The sequence below is a fragment of the Oryctolagus cuniculus genome, chromosome 21, assembly GCF_051225735.1.
Source record: "Oryctolagus cuniculus isolate XC-2025 breed Fujian yellow rabbit chromosome 21, ASM5122573v1, whole genome shotgun sequence".
In the NCBI taxonomy this organism is placed as follows: Eukaryota; Metazoa; Chordata; class Mammalia; order Lagomorpha; family Leporidae; genus Oryctolagus; species Oryctolagus cuniculus.
In genome coordinates, this window is record NC_142887.1 from 9461863 (window position 1) to 9480092 (window position 18230).

An 18230-nucleotide genomic window follows, 5' to 3' on the forward strand; every position below is an offset into this window, starting at 1 on the left:
AGCTCTGGTTTGGTTACGAGGCCCAGCAGGGGTCTGGAGTAGGGGGGTGAGGGAGGGTTCCAGGCGTGCCTGGCCCTCAGTGTGAGGATGATGGCGACGGCGGCAGCCGTGACAGTCCTGGGCTGGCTGACGGGCCCCCAGCGCCCCGTGCTGAGGGCCTGGTGCTTGCTCATTCTGCAGCTTTGTGTGGGAAGTGCTTCCCAGGGGGAAACTGAGGCACAGGCCCTCAGTCATGTGGCCCCGTGGGTAACACTGGCTGTGAATCCAGCCCAAGTCCTCTTTGCAGGCCCCGTGGGGGTTGCTTTGGGCTCTACTGGGCTGTGCTGGTCAGGCTGGGCCGGTGGGGTCCCCGTGAGGGCCCGCCCTTCTGCAGGGACGGATGTGGTGCTGTGGGGCCGCCCGGCTCTGGCCTGTGTCTGTGCTCTCCCCGAGATGCCCCGGCCCTGGCTGTCCGCTCTGCCTGGCTCCCTGCTGCCGCCGTGTCCCGGGATCCCCTGACGGCTGTGCCTCCTCCTCTCCTCCTCGCCTTCGCCCTGTCTCCCTGCACGCCCCTACTCCCGGGTGGCCGGAGGCTGCTGTGGGTGGCCGCAGAGAGGCTGCGGTGCCTGTGGTCCTGGCACAGGTCCCGTGGCTCGGGGCCACGCCGTTGCTCAGGGCAGCCACCAGTGGCCGCTCCGCTCACCAGCAGGGCCCAGGCTGCTCTGGCGCCCCCCCACCCCGTTTCTCCAAGGTGCCCCCAGCCTGCCGCAGGAGGTGCCTGTGGCTTGTGCAGTGTGTGTGTGTTTATCCTGGGCGGGCACGGAGCAGCTGCTGTCGCCCAGGGCTGCCAGCCGTCACCGCTCCGAGGCGGATCGCCTGTCATCTTTCAGAGAAGTGGCCCCGGTGCCCACGCCCCAACTGCCCCATGCAGAGCTGGAAGGTGGACGCCAGGTGGGACTTCCAGGCATGGTGCTCCCTCGTCCACTGGTAGATGATGCAGGCCCCGGGGGCCGCTTGTCACCGGCACTATGCTGGTGTTCCTGGCTCCTGGGATTGCTGTGGGCATGAGGAGGGGGAGCCCATGGGGCTGGCGGGGACAGTGGCTCTCCAGAGACATCGGGACAGCCCTTCTCCGAGCTCAGACTCTGCCAGCTGCTTTAGGCCTGCTGCGTGTGCCCCAGGGCCGGGCCGGGCCGGACCACCGGGCCCCAGATCGCTGGGCTGCGGCCCGTGCCGCTCAGCAGGGCCGGGACTGAGACCCCGCGTTCCTCACAAGCTGCCCGCACTGCTCGGGGACCGTTCTCGGAGCCTCCTTGCCGGGTGGCCCTCGGGGGGCTGGGCCCTGAGGCGCGGCTCCACCGCGCAGGCTGCCGTGCGGGGGCTCCGCCTGGGCAGGGCCAGCGGGCAGCTCTGAGCCCGGTCAGGGCCCCTGCTCCCAGGGAGGCCGTGCGCTTGGTGCTGCCCCAGTGCCCAGCCGCCCCATGGGCACACAGGATGGCACGCGCTGCTCAGGGCCTCCCACCTGCACACGGTGGCTGCATAGCCCTTCCCGACCCCGTCACCCCACACTGTGTGCCCTGGGCACGGCTGCTGGGTTGTTCAACATTTCCTTATGTAAAATTTCTATGTATTTGAAAAGCAGAGAGGGTTCCCATCCACTGGTTCACTTTCCAAATGCCTGCCATGGACAGGAGCGGGCCGGGCTGCAGCCAGGAGCCCAGAACTCGGTCTGGGTTGCCCCTGTGGGTGGCCTCACCTGCTGCCTCCCACGTGTGCGTTAGCCAGAAGTTGAATTGGGAGTGGAGCTGGAACCTGAACCCAGGCACTCTCGTGGGACGCAGCGTCTCGGTGGTGGCGTTGTAAATGCGTGGGTGGTTCCCGGCTGGTTATGAAGTCTCTGGGGTAGCCCGTGGAGGCGGCCCCTGCTCCGGCTCCCCAGAGAACAGGGCCCTCCAGCACCTGTCTTGCAGGTGCCTGGCCCTAGGGCCCACAGGGAGGAAGGGACATGCCCTGGTCACCTGCAGGGGCAGTCCCCTGGGTGATGACTTAATGCCTTCTAGAAGCTTCTGTGTATTCCAGCCGTGGGTCACACAGGCGGGGACGTTTGGGGTGCCAGCACCTCACACCGGTGTGCTTCCAGGCTGGGCTGCAGCCCGAGCACCTCCCGGCCCCTGCGCCGGCTACCTGGGGTGAATCACAGGCGCAGGGTGCGGGCTGGTTGCTGGTGACAGCCCAGTGGCTTACAGCTCGTGATTCAGCAACTGAAGGACCATGTTTTCCCGCTGGATTACAACACCGGGGCCAGGAATGCGAGGACAGTGAGCAGCTTAACCGTGCACACCGCCAGGGAGCCGGAGCCGAGAGGGGCGGGACGTGGCCATGGTCGAGGGGCAGTGATGAAGGTGCCCAGTGGCCAAGGGGGTGTGTCCCTGGAGCTGAGCGCTCCTCATGCAGCCCCCAGGGCCACCAGGAGGTTGAGGACGGAGCAGGGCCGCTGTCCCTTCCCAGAGACGCGACAGGAGACGGGCAAGGCTGTCCTCCCCCACTGTCCAGGCTGCCCCTCCCCCGGGTGGAGACCCCGCTGTCCCGCTCCTGCCTGCCCGCAGGCCCGCGCTCAGAGCTCGTGGCCGTGTCTGGGCCCCCGTCCCTCTCTCAGCCAGGGCTCTGCTCTGCCCAGGCTGCCAGCCCAGCCTGCCGCCTCCCTCTGGCTCGGTCTCTCCCCGGTGCTGTCTCTTGGTGCTGTCTCTGCCTTCCTCTCCTCGTCTCGCTCCGTGTCCCGCTTTTCCTCCTCACCCCCCGTCTGTCTCCTGCCCCCCCCCTTCCCCTGTCCGTTCTCCGTGTCTGTCACCCTCTCCCCGCCCTGCCGCTTCCACCTCTCCGGTTCTCCCAGCTCCCTGCCGAGGGACGGGTGACCTTGTTCCCGTTGCCAGGGCACCCTGCTGGCTTGCTCGGGAAGCAGTGTGACCGGGAGGACTGGTTTGCGGGTGGCAGCCAAGCTCAGTGGGGGGGCTGTGTGTGGTTGGCGCTGCTTCTAGGGCCTGGCCGACCTGCTCGGCCCACGAAGCCCCTGACAGCTGGGCGAGATTTGCGTGTCCGCCGGGCACATGCTTGTGTCTCGGGGCAGGGCTGGGCCCCCGGCCTGGGCTCCTGCCGGCTTGCCCAGGTGGCCCAAGTCCTCCAGAAGCAGCTGGCTGTCCCCTGTGGGGGTGCATGGGGTTGGAGAAAAGGGGAGCAGAGGTCCCCCAGGCCCACAGCCCACCAATACATTTTGGGGATGGTGTTCTTGGTTCTTGGGGCTGGAGGCCTGGTGGGGGTGCCAGAGATGGGGGGCCCCCGGGGTGGAGCAAGCCAGGCTGCTGGTTTAGAAGAGAAGGGAACGGGGGCCTTTGTGGGGCCCCCAGCGCCCTCCACGGAGGCCCGCTTCCGAGGCGCGGGAGGGGAGGGGAGGGCGGGGGTGGGTTGCCTGCAGGTTGGCGTGGAGTTGGGACATCCCAGCCGTGGGTGCTGGCCCACAGCAGGGTCGTGTCCTTGGGCCAGGTTTGAGAGTGTTTTGTCACACTGTGCCTGCACGCTGATGTCACTGGGCTGATTCTCCAGTGAGCGTGCAGCTGGCCCTCCTGTGGGGACACAGACCACATGCAGGTGGGCTAGAGTCAGGAGGGGCGGTCTCCGGGGTGGTGTTGGAGAGCCGACAGAGGGCTTCCATGAGGTGCCACTGGGGCTCAGAGCTGAGCCGTGAGAAGGAGCCAGCGAGGCGGAGCTGGGGCAGGGGCACACAGGCTGGGCCACAGCAAGCCTGGAAGCCCTGGGCCAGGAGCAAAGGTGGCATCGTCCAGGGAACCGGGCAGCGCAGATGAGGGGAGGTGGATGAGGCAGGCAGGGGCTCCCTCACACGGATTGTGTTCCAGGCGCAGGACGGGGTCTGCGCCGTGTGTTGCGAGTGGCTCGAGTGTGCTGGCACACGTGTCTCACAGCAGGGCTCTGGCATGGGGTGGACCCCAGTGTGCTGCCGGCGCCAGCGGCTGCGGTGTGAACACACACCCGAGTGCCAGTGGCAGCAGGAAGCCCCGGCTGCAGTGGGAAGGGATGTCCGTGGTGTGCTCGTCCAGGCTCCGCCCGCCCTGCCGAGGCTCCGGGTGGAGGGGGCCTCAAGACCGCGGGTGCTGGCCGTGGGGGGAGGCACCTGGAGGGCCTGCACCTCTGCTTGGTCCTGAGTTCCACATTGAGCCCCCCCCCCCAGTTTGCACTCGTGGCCAGCTTCCAAGGTGCTGCTCCGTGTTTCTCACGACGGCCGCCCTTCCCACGTCCCCCCCCAGGGGCAGGTGTTGGTGGGCGAGGAAACCTCATTCTGACCCCAGCCCCGACCTCACCCTGCTCCCCACATCAGCCTCAGGCTCCTGGGTGCCCTCCCCCTGCTGCCAGGAGGGCCCCCAGCCGTGGCAGCGCTCAGTGAAGCGTGCGTTGAATGAAGGAAAGAGCGAGAGGTGGTGCAGGCAGTGAGGCTGGGCCCTGGAAAGACCCCCGTCCCTTGTTGTTTTTTAAAAATATTCGTTTATTTGAAAGGCAGCATTACAGAGAGACAGAGACAGGGAGATCTTGCATCTTCTGGTTCCAGATGGCCACAGTGGCCTGGGCTGGGCCAGACCAAAGTCAGCAGGCAGGCGTTTCATGTGGCTCTCCCACGTGGGTGCAGGGCCCCCAGCACTTGGGTTATCCTGCATTAGCAGGGGGCTGCATTGGAAGGGGAGCAGGCAGGACTCCAGCTGGCGCCCCTGTGGAACGCTGGTGCTGTGGGCGGCGGCTTCACCTGCTGCGCCACAGTGCCGGCCCCACCCCCACCCATTTTTCAGAACTTACCTTCAGGGACTTGATGCTGTCCACTCCCCTGTGGCTGGCAGGCACCGCCTCCTCACTGGACTCCCTGCCCACCCCTCGGCCCATGCTGGTGTTCGTGGGTGTAGCCGGCATTTCCACACCACTGGGCGTTGGCCCACCTGCCCTCCCCCACCCCCGCACCAATGCCATCTCTCGGCCTGCACGACCACAGCCCAGGGAGGCAGCCTGGAGGCCTGTCTGCCAGAGCCCTTGTGGGCAAGGGTGATTGCATTGCCACAAACTCATGCCGTCCCTGGCATCTCACTGTGGCCCCGGGGCAGGCCTCGTGCCCTGGGGACCACGTCTTCCTGTGGCTCAGGGCCCCTGCTGGGGGCTGAGCACCTGCTCGTCAGGGAGAGAGTGGATGGGTACGGGGAGGGGTACGACCCCCAGCCCCGAGCGGGAGGCCTGACGCACCTGTCTGCAGGTCCCTGCTGGGAGCTGCTGTGACCTCAGGGGAGGCGCTTCCCCTCTGTGTCTTCGTGTCCTCAGCTGGAGGAGCAGGGCGGCTCAAGAAGCTGGCAGGCGTGGCCGGGAAGACGGCCTCTCCAGCACCTGTTGTGTGCAGTGAGTGTGCTGGTGCCGTTAGTATTGTTTTCCGGAAGCAGGGATCCCTGAGCACTTGAACCATGGCTCTGGCCAGCCCCGGATCCTGGCAGCTCCCTGATCAGGGGCCGGATGCTCTCGACTGCACGGTGGCACGGAGCTCGCCGGCGGCCCTGACCGAGGCCGCGTCTGCGTCGCAGGCACCCCGCCGCGCCGTCCAGTTCTCCCCCCCTCCTCTCCTCCCAGGCCCCTCTGGTAGGGGTGGCATCTGCAGCCAGCGGCAAGGGCCCTGCGTGGGCTGACACGGGTGTCCCTGTGGTCTGGGCACCGGGGAGCCCAGGGAGCTGCCTCGACCTGCAGCGCCTGCCCCAGGCCACGGACGGGAGAGCTGCATTTTACCAGGACCCCTTGGGGAAGAAGCCCACCAACCCCTGGTCAGAGGTCCCAGGCCACGCATGTCCGTTGTCTTGGCTACGCTGTTCTCCCCGCCTTGTCCTCCTGCAAGTGACCCCGCTTAGGGCACGTCGGCGCCGGCCCTGCGGGAGACGGAGTTCAGGCCGGCAGAAGCGGGGAACGGGCCCTGGCTCCGGTTAGTGCCGGTCACTGCATCCACTGTGCACACCCTGCAGAGGGTGGGAGGTGGGGGTCTCCAGGGAGGAGGTAGCAATGGGGCCTGGCCCCTCGCGCTGTTGGATGGACAGATAGAGAGTCACGCCCTGGCTCTGCTGCCGAGGGCACTTCCAGCCTGCACAGGTGCTGGCCCAGGCTGCGGGCCCTGGGCTTGAGTCCCGGCCCCGCTGTTTGCCGGCTTCGTCGGCCGCACTGTCTGCCCGTTTCTGCTTCTGTGTAGTCGGCGGGTGGAGGAGGCCACGGGGGCCCGGGCAGCACGCGAGCAGGGCCGCTGGGGAGCGCAGTGGTGCTGGTGGCGAGCGCAGTGGGGACACTGACAGGTGCGCTTCAGGGGAGGCGTGATGGGCAGGCAGGACAGACAGGGCTGCCCCTCAGCCAGCATCGCACAAGCCCTGGCTGCCCGCGGCCTCCCAGACTCTACGGCTGCCTCTGGTCGTGCTGTGTGACATTAGTCTGCGCTGTGGGCCATGGGCGAGTCGTGAGAGGTTGTGGGGCCCCAGCATCCCAGACCTCGGGGCCAGTGGACAGATTTGCTATGAGAGTAGCCACTGCTCCTGCTTGGAGGGGCAGAGAGGGAGGCTGTGGCAACAGCTGTCGCCCCGTGGGGAGAGCTGGGCACAGCCTTGGGGACGCCAGCCCCCTGCCATGGGGAAGCCCAGACATCCTATGGCCAGGGCCAACTGACGGGAGGTGGCCACACCCTCCTGCCCCAGTGACCCGCCCCCTCGGCACGTGTGGGGAGGACACCCTCCCACCCCAGCTCCACTTGCTGGGCCAGCGCTGTGGAGGCCGGCCTGTTGGGTATGGACAAGGGGCCGGGAGTGATGCCAGCTCCAGCTGTTTCCGGGTCAAGCCTGAGTGCTTGGGGCTCTGAGGCCAGGGGTCAGGGGTCAGTCTGGGTCGAGGCTATGGGTGAGGAGTCTGCATTAGCAGGAGGTTGGGAGTGTCCCCGGCAGGCCCAGGCCAGGCAGCATCTCAGCACCCACAGACCCCGTGCCCGGCTCCACCCCACAGGAGACGGGGTCTGAGGGCTTCGTGTGTGTGTGGGGGGTGGGGGACACGTGTTTTCTCTCTCGCTTGCGCGTTTACTCTCCTCTCTCCGCCCTGGCCCCTGTTCCCGCTGCCCGGGTTTCTTTCTGGTTAGCAGCGTTGTTTTTATTTCCTGTGGCTCAGGGGATGGTTTGGCACTTCTGCAGGGAGGACCCAATGTGTGCCTTCACAGAAATCAGACGGGACCCAAAGGAAGTCAGGAGGCGGCTGGGGAAGAAGAGGGAGGAGCTGGGCCCGGGGCAGAGGCTGGTTTGCCCCGAGCCTCTGTGATCCTTGCTGTGAAATTGGCCCGTTCCACTCTGCCCAGGGAGCGTCCTGAGTGGGGGACCAAGGCCAGGCGCAGTGACCTCCTGCAGACAGCCCTGGGGCCCGGGGCGGGGCCTGAGCTCTGTCAGGGGCAGGGCTGTGTCCCCAGCGCCTGCCCCACTGAAGGGTCCAGGCCGGCCGCCCCATTCTAAGTGTTCCGTGGAGCCTCCAGCGCCTGGCTGAGGTGTGAGCGCACGGAATTCCCGGTTTACAGGGAAGAAATCTGCGCAGACAGGTTGAGCCCCGCACACAAGGGATGGAACCTGGGGTGTCTGAGACTTCCCAGCGCTTCCTCCACGCCCCCCGGGCCCCAGAACTCAGCCGTGGCCTCTCCACCCGCCCCACCGGCTGGCCGGGTCCCCAGCCGCCTGCCGCCTCCGGCAGCTCCTCCCCACTGCACGCCGAGCCCAGGTGCAGAGATTCTCTGGCTGACGCCTGGGTTTCCTCTCCCCCTTCGCCGCTCTCCGGGGCCTGACAGCAGCAGCAGCAGCAGCAGCAGCAACAGCAGCAGCAGATGCCCCGCAACAGCCAGGAGGAGAAGGAGGAGAAGGAGAAGGAGGCGGAGAAGGAGGAGGAGAAGCCAGACGTGGAGCATGACCGGGAAGAGCTCGCCAAGTAAGCCGGCCGGGAGCAGAGCGGCCGGGTCCTCCCGTGCGTCCAGGCAGCCCCTCCTGCTGCTCTGCTCCTTCCCAGCTGCCCCTGGGGCCCTGCGAGGCTGAGCTCGCATCTGAGCTCCTCCCCGAGCTGGGATGCGGGCCCTGGCTGCTCTCACTGCAGGAGCGAGGGCTGCGGGCACCTGTGGCTGTGACAGGCCCCATGCAGCCAGGGGCAGCGCCGCTCGCTTGGCGCCAGGTACCCGTGAGGGGCCCAGGAATGCACCTCGGAAAGTCTGGCCACCTCTCGCCTCCAGCCCGGGCCTTTCAGGGAGACGCACGGGGAGCGGGGAGGAGGCAGCTTCTGAGAGCCCAGCTCCGCGTCCCGCTCCCATACACCCTGCCCCTCGGCCGGCCTGCAGGGACCCAGCGGGCACAGCCGCCCTGGTCGTGCTGTGTAAAGTGGGCGCACCGAGGGAGACCCCCGGGCCCCTGGGCCAGCCCCGGGGCGGACAAGCCCGCTGACCCTGTCTCTGACTCCCCGTTTGGCCGCAGGGAGAAAACGGACGACACCTCGGGGGAAGACAACGATGAGAAGGAGGCCGTGGCCTCCCGCGGCCGCAAGACGGCCAACAGCCAGGGGCGGCGCAAGGGCCGCATCACGCGCTCCATGGCCAGCGAGGCGCACAGCGAGGAGGCCGCCACGCCGCAGCAGAGCGCCGAGCTGGGTGAGCCGGGCGAGCCGGGCCAGGGGCGGTGGCCGTGCGGGCATCCTGTGGAACTGGAGCCGGTTGCACTAGCCTTGGCCCCCGCGGTGACTCCCTCAGCCTCTCCATGAGGGGGCGTCATAGAGGTTACAGCAACCGTGGGGTCAGAGGCACAGGGAGGGCCTGGGGCTGCGCTGGGCAAGCAGGGAGGTGTCAGCCACAGGTCCAGGCCACTGCCAGCTCTGGCTTTGTGCCACGAGGGAGGGCGTGGCTCCCAGGGTCTGTCCACGTGGTGCCCGCAGCCCTGCTGGGCGTCTGGGTCGCACCTTGAGCTCTGGGCCTCAGCGGCTCTTTCACCTCCAGGTGCCCTGAGCCCGCTGCCCTCCGCCCGGAGGGAAGAGGGCGCCGAGCCAGCAGCCTGGGGCAGCCACGGCGCCTGTGCTCTGAGCCGTTTGGGGTCAGCCTTGCAGCCACCCTAGGAGCCCCCCGGGGCCGCTGGTGCCCAGGCCGGGCCCTGCTCCCAAGGCTGCGTCCCACAGTGGACATGGATGGGTTTTCCATTCTCACTGTGCCGGTCCCCCATCTCCTCTTCCCGTGGGACGTGGTCTGGATGCAGTTCGTGGATAGACTCCTGGAGGGTTGGAGAAAGGGCGTGGCCTCCTGAAAGTCTCTGGGGCAGCCAGGATTTGAACCCGGCCCCGTGGGGTCTGCCACTTGGTGGTGTGTCCTGGAGGCCCGGGGCTGCTGCTGGGCTGGGCTGCAGGGTGGAAGAGACCCCAGCACGCCCTCCCAGCCCGCTCAGACACGCACAGCCTCTCTCTGGGGTCCTGTGGGAAGGAGGTGGGCTTGGCTCCCCTCCGGGGCCTGAGCTGCTGGTCCCAGCTTCGCAGCCCGAGGGGAAGGAGTAGGGATCCACGCCAGGCCTTCTCAGAGGGCGCTCAGAAGGGGTGCTTCCCAGGCCGGCCAGGTCCCCTCTGTGTCAGCTGGAAGTCCCATCCTGCACCTGCCCGGGGGCTGCCCCCACCCGCAGGCGTTTCTGGTGTGGCTCACAGGTGGGACCCTGCCAGGCACTGGGCAATGGAGTGACTGGGGGTGACCAACCCAGCTGAAGCTCCAGGCCCTCCCCTTCCCAGCCAAGTGTGTGCAGCGGCAACTGCCATGGTTGAGGCCCTTGGCTGCCTCTGTGTGCCCATCTGTGAAATGGGGCTGGGCGGGGGCTGGGTGCCAGCTGGGATGGGCATCTGAAACGGGGCCTCCCCCCGGGGCTCAGAGCCGCGAGGTGGCAGTGTCGAGGGCCCGTCCACTCCCACCCTGGCTCTGGGGCAAAGCCGCCCACCCAGAAGACAGAGGGCCGCCTCCTGGATGGGCTCCTGCCAATCCGCCGCCTTTCTTTTCAGCTTCCATGGAGATGAACGAGAGCTCCCGCTGGACCGAGGAGGAGATGGAGACGGCCAAGAAAGGTGAGGGGCTGCTGGGGACCTGGGGCGGCCTGGGTGCCGGTCCTGAGCTGAGAGAATCGACACGTTGGCCTCGGCCCGGGTACAGTGGCGAGACCTGATGGGGCAGGCTGCGGTGCCATGGTGCTTTTGGATTGGACGTTTCTTCCTGGAGCCTCGGTTTTGCCCTCTAGGAAATGGGCACGAGTGGCTGTGCTGTGAGGCCGCGCAATGTGTGAGGTCGGGCGCTGTGCCTTCTGGGAGGGCTCTGTGCCCAGCTCCTTTGGGCCAGTGGGGGCCTCTGCCTGTGGTCCCTGCCCGGCGGGGTTTGGTCCTCCTGTAGCATCAGGCGGCTCTGGGACTGTGTCTCTGGTGAGGCTGTTGGGGCTGTTGGCGGTTGGTTCTCCGAGTCACCGTGTCACAGGGAGCAGAAACCACTCTTGGCTCACATGTATCCCCTGGGAGGCCGAGCATCGGGAAACCACAGACCAGTTCGTGGAGCCGGAAGTGCTGTGTCCTGGCTCCTGGACCCAGTGGCCCATGTCGGGGCCCTGTTTGCCAAGCGGAGCGGCGTCTAGGGGCTGGCTTGCCCCTCCCTCTCCGCACCCAGTGCAGGGCTCAAGGCAGTGCTGGGGCTGGGGGCTGTGCCTGACTCCTGTCTTGCCTGCCTCCGTTCCCCGCCCCATTGCTGAGAGCTGGGGCCTGTGCCCGGGCCTGGAGTTGGGACGAAGCCAAGGGCTGGGTATACCCCTGCTGGGGGCAGCTGAGGGCCCTGCCTGTCACCACCCTGGGAAGCCCCAAGCCCCCGCCCTGCCTGTCACTGTCCCGACAGCCCCACGGCCACTGCCCCTCAGCACCGATCTCTCCCCGGTGGACTGGAGGCGGCAGCCAGGGCCCCGCCTCCTTGCGGCTGAGCCTGTGACTGGGGCAGAGGGGCTGCCGGGTAGTGGGCATCGTTTCCCGCTGGCGGGGCCGGGTGCTGCTGGCCACTGCTTCCTGTCTTCCTAGAGCTTCACCGTGGCGCGCGAGAGCCCTCACTGGAACCGGGTGAACTTTTCCCTCGTTTATTTCGCTTTGGGAAAACACTAAGCCCAAATCCTCTAAAAGTGAGCCGCGCCGTCCATGGGGGGGTAGCCCTCACTGCCGGAAAGTTCTAGAACTTCCGCCGCCGCAGGCAGCAGCCCCTGTGTCTCCCGTCTGCACCTCTCTGTTGAGCTCGCGGCCCGCAGACGCGCCTGTCCTGGGGATCGCTCACGGTGGGCTCCGGCTGCTCCCCAGCGCCGCGTGTCCGAGGTTCACCGTGACCCAGTAATGTTCCAGTGCGCTGGCGTCCTGCGTCCCGACCACTGGCTGGTGGATGTGGGGCTGTTTCTGTCGGCCGTGGTCGGCGAGGCTGCTGGGAGCTCACGTGCGATTTTTAACCCCTGCTCGGCCCCGCTGGCTGTGACACCGCCCAGGGTTCTGTCCACTGAGGACTCCAGGCGCCAAGTGCCGGGACGGGCAGCCAGCGGCCCCACGGCCTCCCGGGCCTCCATTGTCGCTGCAGCCCCATCCCCGTTGCCCTGGAGTCGGCGGGCGGCCGCCTCTCCTCCCTCCCTCCCTGCAGGAAGGGCAGAGCCGGAGGCCGGGATGAGTCACGGCTGAGCCGGGAGCGTGCCCCTCCGTCTCAAGGTTGGTCCTCGGCGAGGTCGGTGAGCTCATCCCGGTCCTGCCCACGGAGCCGGCGTCGCAGGGCCCCTGGGGGCTGTGCTGCCGAAGCCCTGCTCGGTGACATTTGCGCTCGTCTGCCGTGAATTCCAGCAATCTGGCCAATTACGCACAGGGCGGCTGCGGGAGGGAGGGCGCGGGCGGGGAGGCAGGTGCTGCAGCCCCCAGTGACGCCTGCTCCTCAGCCGGTGGGGGAGAAGACGAGGAGTACTCCAAGCCCCCCCGGCCAGCCCTTGGAATCCTGGAGACAGGGAAAGGACCCGGTGAGCAGCCGGCACGCCTTAAAGGACCTGGTGCTTGGCCTGCTGTGGGCAGGTAGGCAGCCAGGTGTGCCGAGGGCCGGGCCTACCAGGCCCCATCCCAGAGGGAAGCCAGAGCGCAGCTTCTGGACTCCCCAGTTCTGTGACCTGAGAGGCAGTCAGCCAGCCTGTGCGTGCCTCGGTTTCCCCAAATGCACCATGGGGGGCAGAGAGCGACACCCACTGCATCCGTGTCCCGAGGCTGCCACGGCAAGGACCTTTGTGGTCTGGGCCTTGGGCCCTGTGGGGGCTCGCGCCCAGTGTCTCTCTGCTGTCCCCCTCTACCTCCTCCTGGCCTCTGCCCGCGCGTCTCATCCCTGCTGCATCTTGTCAGGCCCCTCCCCCGTCTGGTGTGAGACTGCCTTGTGCGTCCTGCCTGCCCTGGCGCCATCCCAGGCTCCCTAGCTCCACGACCCCGGCCCAGCCCACCCCCTTGCACTGTTTCTCTGGTTCCCTAACGTGAGTCTGGGATACCACCCCCCACCCGAGACATCGCTTGGGGGCACGGTCAGACATGAGGGACAGCCCGGGTTCAAGTCCCAGCCCTGCCTCTTGTGGGGCCCTGACCCTGAGCAGGTGGGTGGGGGTGAAACAAGTGTGTGATGGCCCTGGGAGGGGTCTCCAGAGGAGGGGCCCTGGGGCTGACGCTCAGAGCGCAGAGTAATGCTAACACCTCCTGGTTCCCTTACTCAGATGAGAAAACCGAGGCCCGGGGGTGTTTAATGGTGAAAGGTGGAGCTGGGATTGGCACCTGGCGCTCGAGCTACAGAGTAGGAATGGGGTCTAGCTGCTGTTGCCCAGGCGGGGGTGGAGGGAAGGGCCTCTCAGAAGCGGGCATGGCACAGGCAAAGGCCCTGTGGCAGCGTCTGTGAGTTCAAGTGGGAAGCACTTGGAGCCCAGAGGAAGAGGAGCTGGGTGCCTTCCCTCGTCTGCGTGGTCGTAGAGGACGAGGGACGCTGAGGCCAGTTGTATGCGGTGCCTCCCCTGCCTCGTGTCCCCTTGCTGCGCAGGGAGGGAGGGGCAGGGCTGGGCTGAGGGCCTGTGCTTCCCCCCTGGGAAGGCCAGCCTGGCCCGGCTCGGAATCTTGACCCAAGGCTCCGGGCTCAGCTGGCAGCTCGTCCTGGCCCCACCCCTGTGCAGGAGGGTGGGGAAGCTCCGGGCGCACCATAATGGACCAGGAAGAGCCGACTGCCTCCCCAGGGAGGAGAGAGCCTGGGGGCGTGGCGGGGGGAGGAGTGAGTGGGAGGCGTGGCTGCTTCAGTGCCCTGCGTGGAGGAAATCCAAGGCTTGGGGACGGAGCTGTGAGCCTGCGTCACCAGGCCTGGAAAAGTGGCCCTTGTCACGGCCTCCTGCTGGCCCCGTGTGGGAGCAGCCTGCACGCCTGGCCTGGACGTTGGACGCACACCAGCCTCAGCTACCACAAGGGTCCAGTGCAGGTGGAGGCCGGGTCATGGGGCACAGGCGGGGCAGCTGGGGGGCTGCAGGGGAGGGAGCACCATGAGCAGCCGCGGCCGGAGCAGCGGCCAGGAAGCCAGGGTTTCTGCTTGATCCTGGGGCCGGCGCAAGCCCTGCTTTCCCTGTCAGCTTCCTGGGAGACGCCGGGGCGCCAGGAGGCAGCATTCAGACCTGTCCTGACGCAGGGAGGCACATGGTGATTGACGGTGACTCCCGGTGTCCTGTGGCCGGCACTCAGGCACGCGCATGCGGGCCGGAGACCTAAGTACAGCGCCTGGAGCCCACCGCCCCAGGCCGGGCTTTCCCGCTCGGCCCTGCTCTCAGGAAAGCTCCACGCGGAAGGCGTCAGCACCCAGGTGAGCTTGGTCTCGCCTCTGCGCACGTGGGTGATTGGCAGGTGGAATTGCCGCCGTCCAAGCTCGTGGGTGTGAGGGCCCAGGCAGGGAAGGATGATCCGGTGGGAGAGGGCTGGCCCTCATGCCTGGCAGATGTGAGGCCCCGCACGGCAGCCGACAGCTGCGTCCCCGCGGAGCCCACTGGGGCTCGGGGTTTCCGGAAGAAGGCGGCGATGGCCTCGGGCCCGGGAGAGCTGCAGGTTTCCTGCCTCCTTTGGGTGTCCTGGGGAGAGATGTTGAGTACGCTGGCTGGAGCCTCTCTCAGAAAACGGCTGTTCGTGGGGTTGGGGATGGGTGGGTGGGAGTTGCGCCCCTCTTGCAGGAAACCTTCATGGAAAGAGCTGGAGCCTTTGGGGCTGGCAGGAGTGGGGAGCGCACGTGTCTGGGGTAGGGGCTGGTTTCCAGAGTCAGCCACTGTGGCTTTCCCAGGACACTGACGGACCTGGGGCAGGTGTCCTGGGAGGGAGCAGGGACCTCCAGGCCCTCTGTGGGTTGGCACTGAGCCCGCGGCCATGTCACTCTTCCTCTGAGGACAGCTGGTCCCAGGCCCTCGTGGGAAGCTGTCCCCCTCGGTGGCGCAGCCCCGACCAGGCCCCCTGGCCCCCCGAGGCCACAGGTGGATGCCTTCTCGCCCGCCCCTGCCCTGCGGCCAGCTGCGGGACAGCTCTGCCTGCTTTGCGTCTACTCCCAGTCTGTGACTCAGACCTCCGGGCTGGACTTCCTGTCTCGTCAATTTCACTTCCTAGTCCCTGCCCCCTGCGCCTTCAGAACGAAACTCCTTCCTTAGAAATCAGAAGTGGGGTCGGGGAATCCAGGCCGCAGGGCACGTCTGCAGAAGCCGCTGTCTCGGCCCAGGTGCGAGGCGTGCTGGGGACGTTGTGCTCCTCGTGGGGAGCGGGGACCCCCAGCCACCTCTGGGGAGGGTCCTGGGCGTCCTGCAGGGCCACCCCGGCCCCCTTCCCTGGGAAGCTTCCCAGGAGCCCCAGAGAGGTGGCGAAGGGGCTGTGGGATGCTACTGGGCGCCAGACCCAGATGTGCCAGGCGCCTGGCACCGTCGTCAAACAGCACCACGGATGAAAGCACGTGGTCAGTGAGCTTTCCGGGGCAGTCAGTCCATGCTGGGGGGCGGTCAGAAGACCCTCAGAGGGCAGGGGACAGGCTGGGGTTCCGGGGGGCGTCTTGGAGGAGGGTAGAGGCAGACCTGAGAAAGCCAGGTGGGCAGCAGGCTCGGGTGCCCTGGGCACATGCACGGGTGTGGGAAGAAGGCGGTCGGGCTGCGGCGAGCAGGCGCGGCGGCGCCTGGGGCCTGGCCGAGGCCTCTGCACTCTGGCTGAGAGCTGCGATTGTCGGGCCAGGGTTTTACGCTCAGTGACCTGCAAAGAGTGAGGGGCTCGTTCAGAAGGGGGGTGCTCCCGGACACCTGCCACTCCACGGCTTCCGTGGACAGGGACAGAGAAGGCTTGGGGTGAAAGAGTGGCCCCAGAGTCGGGGAACTTGGTCATGACCTGGATCCAGCTCCGTTAGCTTGCCTCCCTCCAGAGCTGCCTGGGGGCCGCGGTTGTGCGGGGAGCCGGCCGTCTGAGAGGGAGGAGCAGCAGAGAGCCCTGTGGGGACCCCGTGGCCTCCCCTCTGTGAAGGCAAGAAGAGGCCCCTGGAAGCGGAGACTTCCTCCCTGTGAGCCAGGCCCCCTCGGGGAGCGGCCGGGGCTGGGGGGGGGGGCAGACCGCAGGTGGAACTGGCACGGGGAGGGGTGACAGCGGAAGAAGCTGTTTGCTCCCGTCTGCCGGGGGTGGAGAAGCTCTGTTTTTCTGGAACCCTCATCTGTTCTTACCGCTGCTGACGCCGCCACCGCCACGGATGGAGGGAGAGGGAGTGAAGCCGGTGCCAAGTTGGCCCGCCCCTCCTGAACCTGGGTCTCTGCCAGGCTCCCCCGCCCGCCGTTCCCGCGAGCCCCGTCTGGAGGTCACATTCAGTCCTGACGCGGCTCGCTGGGTCAGGCAGCAGCAGGAGCAGAGCCCAGCCCTGGGGCGCAGCCAGGCTGCCCAGGGACAGCGCTGAGCCCGAAGCCTGGGTGTTTGGATTTTACCCCCGCGTAGGGTCCAGGGGGCTCCCTCTCTGGTGCTGAGCGTCCACGCTGGATGCCGTGTGTGCTGACAGACGCCCGGCACAGGGGCGCCCCAGGCACAGGACTGACGGCTTCCTGCTCGTCAGCAGCCGCTGGGGGGCTGTGGCAGAGGTGGCAGGGCCGCCCGCCTGCCGAGGAGCCCTGGGCCACCACCACCACCACGGGCGCGGCGGCGCGCGGAGCTGCCTCCCGCCCTCCAGAGGCAGCCGCGGCCCGCCCTCCTCCTCCTCCTCCTCCCGCCCGCCCGCGCTCCAGCGCTCCCTCCCTCGCCTTGGACAGAGAAGGATGTGAGGAGCTGAGCCGGCGGCAGACGCCAGCCGGAGCCCCAGCAGAGCCGCGGCCGCCCAGCCTCCAGCCCACTTCTCCCGGCTCCACTCCCCGGAGCATCCTCCCAGCCGGATGTTTCCGGAAAACTTGGCCGAGGGGGAGACGCGGATGAGAGGATGTGAGTGCGCGGCCCCGGGAGGGGTGGGGGGGACCACGGGCCGTGACAGGGGCCGCAACGTGGCCGGCAGGAAATCACGGCTGGGCAGTGGGGTGGTGGGGGCCTCGGAGTCCCGGGCCAGTGGGGGGGGTGTACTCCCGGTGGGGGGGCCGCCTTCGCTGCGTTTCATTTGTGGCCGAAGCTTCTGGGAGGAAGGGCAGGACCTTATCTGTGCCTCGCAGCACCAGGGGTCCTGCTGGCGCCGGCCCAGGGGCAGTCTCCAGGTCTGTGGGGGTGTTTGGGGGCTGGCCAGCAGACCCTGAGGGGTGGGGGGGCGTGAAGTGCCGCCCAACTCCCAGCAGCAGCCAGGGTTGCCCAGACCAGTTCTGGGGGAGGCCCCCAGGGGCCAGCGGGGTAACGGGACAGCCACTGCCGCGGGACGGAAGGCGGGGAGCGCGGCCGGCTCGGCCCAGCCTGCCTTCACAGTGCACACCCCCTCCCTGCCCCCACCCTGCCCCCGACTCCTGCTTCTGCCACTTCCGGGAGCTGAGTTTATGGGGGGGGGGCAGCCACCTCCTTATTTGTTTACGGAGTTTGGAAATGGCAGCCTCTGCAGGGTCCGGCCGGCCTGGGCTCTCAGCACCCGCCCCCTCCCCCCCCAGCCCCGCAGGCCCAGATGGGAGATCTGCCCCCTCCAACCCCCCCTCCGCCGCCTGGGTTCCGGGCCTGTGATCCCGCTGGCCCGACGTGTTTGCCTGGACGCTCTTGGCCCCGGCTGAGGAAATATAAATAAACGCGCGTCCCTGTCCGCCAGGTTCTGGGAGTGACAGCTGCTGCTGGCGCAGGCGGAGGGAAAGGTCAGGAGGCCGAGTTACACTTGATCCCCCCCCCCCCGTGCCTGTCCTTGAGGAACCCTGTGGAGCCACGTGGCTCCCGTGGCCACTGCAGGCAAGCAGGTGGCCTGTCCGTCCTGTGCCACCCCCATGCTGGGGCCCAGAGGCCGGCAGGGCAGGAGGCTGGGGCCCCACGCCCACCCTGCCCCTTTGGCCGGTCCCCAGAGCAGGGAGGAGTTGGCGTGACCCCCCTACCTCGGTTTCGCCCACACCAGCCGTGGGAAAGTGGTTAGGGCCACACTGGGAGGGTGAGACGGAACCAGGCTCTGAAAGGCCTTGGGCCCCTGCCTACCGCCTGACCCCTCGAGGCGGTGGGGGGTGGTTTGTTGACGTCTCTGTTGCTGGTGCCTGTGCGTAGCCAGCCAGCCGCGCCGCGCCGCGATGAATGGATGGGTGACAGCAGGAAGTGCCCGTGCACACGGCCCCCCCAGGCCCCCCACTTGCAGGAGGGTGGCTGCAGGTTCAAGGGAAATGGCCTGGGGTTCGGGTCTGGGAAGTCAGTGGATTTGCCGGGGGCGCAGCTCTGGGGCTCTGGTTCGCCCATCCCAGCATCCGAGCCCTCTGTCAGGCCTGCCCCTCGTGGGTGCGTGGCAGGGGGCGGCCCTGGGCCACACGAGGTCAGGCTGCCAAGCTCGCCCAGCAGGTGGGCTGACACCTGGCCTGGCTTCCTGGCACTGCCTCGGGAGGAAGCGGGAGCCTCGTTTCTGCTGAGCCCAGGCTTTTTGCTTGGAAGCAGAGTGTGGGTGGCAGCGGCAGGGGGTGCAGCTCTGGCCTGAGCCCACAGGCGTGGGGTGGGAGGGGGCCGTGATC

At 67.7% G+C, this 18230-nt stretch overlaps 1 protein-coding gene across 40 annotated transcripts in view; it reads left to right on the forward strand.

The window, feature by feature from the left end:
- Window positions 1-18230, forward strand: part of NCOR2 (nuclear receptor corepressor 2) — a 160757-nt gene that overhangs the window by 104299 nt on the left and 38228 nt on the right. For 24 of the 40 annotated variants that reach the window (XM_070066061.2, XM_070066057.2, XM_070066059.2 and 21 more), the window contains 3 exons: window positions 7862-8001; window positions 8535-8707; window positions 10084-10146. In XM_070066061.2, coding sequence (XP_069922162.2) covers window positions 7862-8001; window positions 8535-8707; window positions 10084-10146 — 376 coding nt within the window. Of the gene's footprint in view, window positions 1-7861; window positions 8002-8534; window positions 8708-10083; window positions 10147-15997; window positions 16549-18230 lie in introns of those variants that run through there. The other 16 variants (XM_070066062.2, XM_070066067.2, XM_070066068.2 and 13 more) reach the window with 4 other exon arrangements.